This window comes from Procambarus clarkii, chromosome 72 (genome assembly GCF_040958095.1).
Source record: "Procambarus clarkii isolate CNS0578487 chromosome 72, FALCON_Pclarkii_2.0, whole genome shotgun sequence".
Lineage (NCBI taxonomy): Eukaryota > Metazoa > Arthropoda > Malacostraca > Decapoda > Cambaridae > Procambarus > Procambarus clarkii.
Window position 1 is genome coordinate 17,368,842 of NC_091221.1, and position 6,000 is coordinate 17,374,841.

The 6,000-nt window shown below is 39.5% G+C and overlaps 1 protein-coding gene across 1 annotated transcript; it reads right to left on the bottom strand.

Annotated features, from left to right (window-relative positions):
- Nucleotides 1-443: 443 nt before the first annotated feature.
- LOC138356439 (general transcription factor IIF subunit 2-like) lies at nucleotides 444-1,217 on the bottom strand. Its single transcript, XM_069312590.1, has one exon. The coding sequence runs from the start codon at nucleotides 1,215-1,217 to the stop codon at nucleotides 444-446; it is 774 nt and encodes a 257-aa protein (XP_069168691.1).
- Between the last annotated feature and the right edge of the window lie 4,783 nt (nucleotides 1,218-6,000).

Below are 6,000 nucleotides of genomic sequence, written 5' to 3' on the forward strand. Positions count from 1 at the left end.
ATATATTCAAGGTGTCATAAAAGTAAGTTAAAGGCGATGCTGCTTCTATGGTGGTGACAGTGTCGACGTTCATCACCATCAGGGGCTTAGTCACCTCCACCACCTTCACGTCAATCATTACCAGCTGCAGGGCTGGTGCCGTCACCGTCTGGACTGTGACGGAGGTCACGGGAACATCACTGACTTGGAACACGGTGTTGAGGAGGATCTGGTTGATGGGAAACACCACGATCTCTGTGACATTCTGCCACTCGTCCTGATACTGCACAGTCTGGAAGACGGGGACAGAGCAGCGGCCGTGGCTTGCAGTAAAGCGTAGCGGATAGAGGCACAAGCACCGCAAGGTAGATCATAACCTCAGACTTGGAGTATGAGGCTAATATTTGCCTGGATCTTTCACGTTTTCTTTACCTTTGTACTGTGAAACAAAGTTTAGTATGAACCTAATCATACATTGAATTTTCCACAGCCTTTTCGGCAAGCTTGTAATGACGGTACTCGGGCTTGAGTTCCCACATATTCTTGTGAGGATTCTTAACATTATAGTTACATAGGTCTTTCAGGATCTCCTTTAGATATGTGATTGGTTGTCGGGTAATCTTGTGGAGATCCTTAATATTGTAATACTGATGCTTTTCAAATGCAGCAAACAACAACTCCATGACCTTATCTTTATCATCACGAATCGTCTTGCCTTCTGCCTTCTTCTTCTGCTCTAAATAAACATTATGTTTATGGTGTGAAATAGGCTTATAGCCGTTGAGGGGTCTGTCAATAAGCTTTACCGTATGAAGAGACTGGGCAGCTTTCTTCACAGCTTCCCTTTTCTGATTGATATAGTAGTCGTCCACTACAGGCTGACATTCTAGTTTGTGGATGACTTGTCCCTCAAAGGACAATTGCTGTGTCTCGGAAACTGCAGCATCCGAGCTGCTGCTGCCGAGATCTGGTTCAGAAAGAACTCCGAGTGTCATTTCTTTTAAACTATGAGAAATTACCTTGTGCTCCCGAGGAATTTTCCCGTCCTTCAAGGTGTGTTCACTAGATTTAAAGGTTATTGTCGGAGGTTTACCAGGCACCTTGGTAATCTTAAGCTTTCCAACGTCATGGCCAGCACAGTCTGCCCATTTGTCCCCCAAATATTTAGGTACCTTGACCAGCCACAGCCCACGGCTGCAATTCGTAATATCCAAGTCCATCTTAGACTGTTGGCTCATGATGGAAAACACGAGAATATATAGTTACTTGACCTCTTTATAAAACGTCTTTCCGACACGTGCTAGTGTTTCAGAAAATATCTCTAATAGGGCTGGTGAAGTTTGTCGATGTGGTGGTTGTTGTTGAATACACCTGGTGATTGGTGGTTGGGAGTGGTGTTGGTAAGGGAACACAGGTGATGAAGAGAGTGACTGCAGTGGTGGTACTGCTTATGACCAACCTTGTAGTCTGTGAGCTAAATGAGTAATGAGCTAACCCGTTGTGGCCACCGGGGGGTTATGTAGCAGCTATCTCAGGTGACTGATGTTGCTGGATGATGGAACTTGTTTATTTGGTCATTTCTCGATGCCGAAAAATATTCAAATTGCTAAGAACATTAGAATAAAGTTAAACTGACAATACGAGGCATGTATGTTTATACATGTGCATGAGTAGACTGTTTATGAATATGAATCAAAATAGTTTTAACAAGTTAAAATATACGTTTTCTGATATAAATTCACTAGAACACGCCCAGCGTAGGATAACAAAGTCAATCCTGCAAATTAGAAACTTGTCATATGAAGAAAGATTAACTAAGTAGTACAAATTTGCATTCTCTAGAACGGCCAAGAATTCGGAGTGACTTAGTAGAGGTGTGCAAGTGGATGGATGGACACATCAACCGGGATATTAATAGGGTATTAGGAACATAAGAATGAAGGTAACTGCAGAAGGCCTATTGGCCCATACGAGAATAAAAAGTTAATCCTGCATATTAGAAACTTGTCATATGAAGAAAGATTGACTAAGTAGTACTAATTTGCATTCTCTAGAAAGGCCAAGAATTCGGAGTGACTTAGTAGAGGTGTGCAAGTGGATGGATGGACACATCAAACGGGATATTAATAGGGAATTAGGAACAAGAATGAAGGTAACTGCAGAAAGCCTATTGGCCCATACGAGGCAGCACCTATTTATATCTTCCCAATCCCATTAATATATAAGTCCAACGCATACTTGAAACAATCAAGGGATCCTACTTCTATCAAGATATGCGATAATTGGTTCCACAAATCAACAACCATGTTACCGAACCACTATTTTCCCAGGTATTTCCTAAATCTAAACGTAGGAAAATAAGAATAAACGTAACTGCAGATGTCCTACTGGCACCACACAAGAAAGCTGCTATTTATAACCACCTAATCTCATTCATATATGTCTAAGAACCTAAGAATAAAGGTAAGTGTTTAGATTGCGAAGTCGGATTGCGAAAGGGATCTGGGAGTTATGATTAGTAAGAATTTAAAACAAAAAGATCAATGCCTGAATGTTCGTAATAAGGCAAATAGGACACTAGGGTTTATTAATCGAAGCGTAATTAACAACACACCTGGTGTGGTTACTCAGCTATATCTTGCTCTGGTTAGTCCCCATTTAGATTATACAGTTGAGTTTTGGTCGCCATACTATAGAATGGATATAAATTCACTTGAACGTGTCCAGCATAGAATGACTAAGTTAATTCCCCAAATTAGAAATCTTTCATATGAAGAAAGATTAACAAAGCTTAACTTGCATCACTGGAAAGGCGAAGAGTTAGGTGTGACATGATAGAGGTTTACAAGTGGGTGAATGGACAAAACAAAGAGCATATTAATAGGGTATTAAAAGTATCAACACAAGACAGAACACGAAACAATGGTTATAAATTGGATAAGTTTAGATTTAGGAAAGACTTGGGTAAATACTGGTTCAGTAACAGGGTTGTTGATTTGTGAAACCAATTGCCACCTAACATTGTGGAGGTGGGGTCCCTCGATTGTTTCAAGCGTGGGTTGGACATGTATGAGTGGGATTGGGTGGTTATAAATAGGAGCTGCCTCGTATGGGCCAACAGGCCTTCTGCAGTTGCCTTTGTTCTTATGTTCCTATCCTTAGTGGCTTAGCACAAATCAATAGATTAGGCTAGATTGAGCAACATTTAGTTGGGCTCCTGCCTAACTACAGTTAAGGTTTGGCAATAAATTTATATACCATAATAATGAGGAGTAATGGAATAGTGCTATGTATTTTGTTTGGTTTTATATAAAAGACTCTTATTTTGAGTGATGTATATATAATTAGTATGGGGTAATCTCTTCAACTCTGGTATTTGATGAGTATTTATTAATATGTTATTGACCCTAACACGAAAATAATCCACACAATTAATGGATAAATTTACGTGAGTGCTTAGTCTTATGGTTGGATATTAATGTGCGCGTCAACTCCGCGGATTTAAAACCACTATTTTCCATGGATTTAAACACAAAATGACGCACTTAATTAATTTAGAGGTGCATAGCTACACTATGCATTATATTTATTGATAATTTTTATTTATTTCCTTACCTGTATTGAGGTTTGAAACCATTTTTGCTTTTTATTCCCCTTCCCTCGCCGTTTGAAACTCATAATCACAACTGTTAAATAATTTGTTAAAAAAAAGCAGTCATCGCACGTGGTAACTGACGCAATTGCGCGGTTATGGATTTCTAGAAAACTTCTGACATTCACCTACTTGAAATTAATGGTTAGTAAAATTAGTTTGAGGTCACAACCAATTTATGTTGTGGTGACAGGGGTTAATAATTTGGGTGTCAGGATTCCCAACATAACACGGCAATCGAAACTAAACTGCATGATGTAAATGGGGCCTAACCAGAACAGGATATAACTGAAGAATAACACAAGGTGTTTTATTACTAATGCTTTGATAAATAAATCCCAGTGTCCTATTTGCCTTATTTCGTCAACAGATCACTGTAAGCAGCGATTTTCCATTTTTCTTATATTCTTAGTCAAAACATTGATCTAAAATAGGTTAAGCAAGAAGAAGTTCTGTATAAGTATTTATTTTTATGATATCTATACAATGAACACGTGATATTGATACATTGAATCTGTGATATATTCAAGGTGTCATAAAAATAAGTTAAAGGCGATGCTGCTTCTATGGTGGTGACAGTGTCGACGTTCATCACCATCAGGGGCTTAGTCACCTCCACCACCTTCACGTCAATCATTACCAGCTGCAGGGCTGGTGCCGTCACCGTCTGGACTGTGACGGAGGTCACGGGAACATCACTGACTTGGAACACGGTGTTGAGGAGGATCTGGTTGATGGGAAACACCACGATCTCTGTGACATTCTGCCACTCGTCCTGATACTGCACAGTCTGGAAGACGGGACAGAGCAGCGGCCGTGGCTTGCAGTAAAGCGTAGCGGATAGAGGCACAAGCACCGCAAGGTAGATCATAAGAACATAAGAACATAAGAACAAAGGTAACTGCAGAAGGCCTATTGGCCCATACGAGGCAGCTCCTATTCTATAACCACCCAATCCCACTCATATACTTGTCCAACACGTGCTTGAAACAATCGAGGGACCCCACCTCCACAATGTTACGCGGCAATTGGTTCCACAAATCAACAACCCTGTTACTGAACCAGTATTTACCCAAGTCTTTCCTAAATCTAAACTTATCCAATTTATATCCATTGTTTCGTGTTCTGTCCTGTGTTGATACTTTTAATACCCTATTAATATCCCCCCGGTTATGTCCATTCATCCACTTGTAAACCTCTATCATGTCACCCCTAACTCTTCGCCTTTCCAGTGAATGCAACTTAAGCTTTGTTAATCTTTCTTCATATGAAAGATTTCTAATTTGGGGAATCAACTTAGTCATCCTACGCTGGACACGTTCAAGTGAATTTATATCCATTCTATAATATGGCGACCAAAACTGAACTGCATAATCTAAATGGGGCCTAACTAGAGCAAGATATAGCTTGAGAACCACACCAGGTGTCTTGTTACTAACGCTGCGATTAATAAATCCAAGTGTCCGATTTGCCTTATTACGAACATTTATGCATTGATCCTTTTGTTTTAAATTCTTACTAATCATAACTCCCAGATCCCTTTCGCAATCCGACTTCGCAATCACAACACCATCTAGCTCGTATCTTGTAACTCTATCATCATTACCTAACCTCAGAACTTTACATTTATCAGCATTAAACTGCATCTGCCAATCCTTTGACCATTTCAAAACCCTATCTAGATCAACTTGAAGTGATAGTGAGTCCTCCTCCGAATTAATTTCCCTACCGATTTTCGTATCATCGGCAAATTTGCAAATGTTGCTACTCAAACCTGAATCTAAATCATTTATATATATTATAAACAACAGAGGTCCCAGGACAGAGCCTTGAGGCACTCCACTTACAACATTTTCCCACTCTGACTTGATTCCATTTATACTAACTCTCTGTTTCCTTTGGTATAGCCATGCCCTAATCCAGCTTAATATAGCACCCCCAATACCATGAGACTCTAATTTTTTAATCAGTCTTTCATGTGGCACTGTATCAAAAGCTTTGCTAAAGTCAAGGTATACAACATCGCAATCCTTACCACTATCAACTGCCTCAACAATGCTAGAATAAAAAGATAACAAATTTGTTAAACATGAATGACCATTTATAAAACCATGTTGCGACTCAATTATTAATTTATGTTTTTCAAGATGAAGACGAATTTTATTTGCTATTATAGATTCGAGTAACTTTCCCACAATAGACGTTAGGCTAATTGGTCGATAGTTAGACGCAAGTGATCTATCTCCTTTCTTAAAAACTGGTATCACATTAGCAACTTTCCAAAACTCTGGCACTCTGCCTGACTCTATTGATTTATTAAATATGGTTGACAGTGGGTCACAAAGCTCCTCTTTGCATTCTTTAAGCAC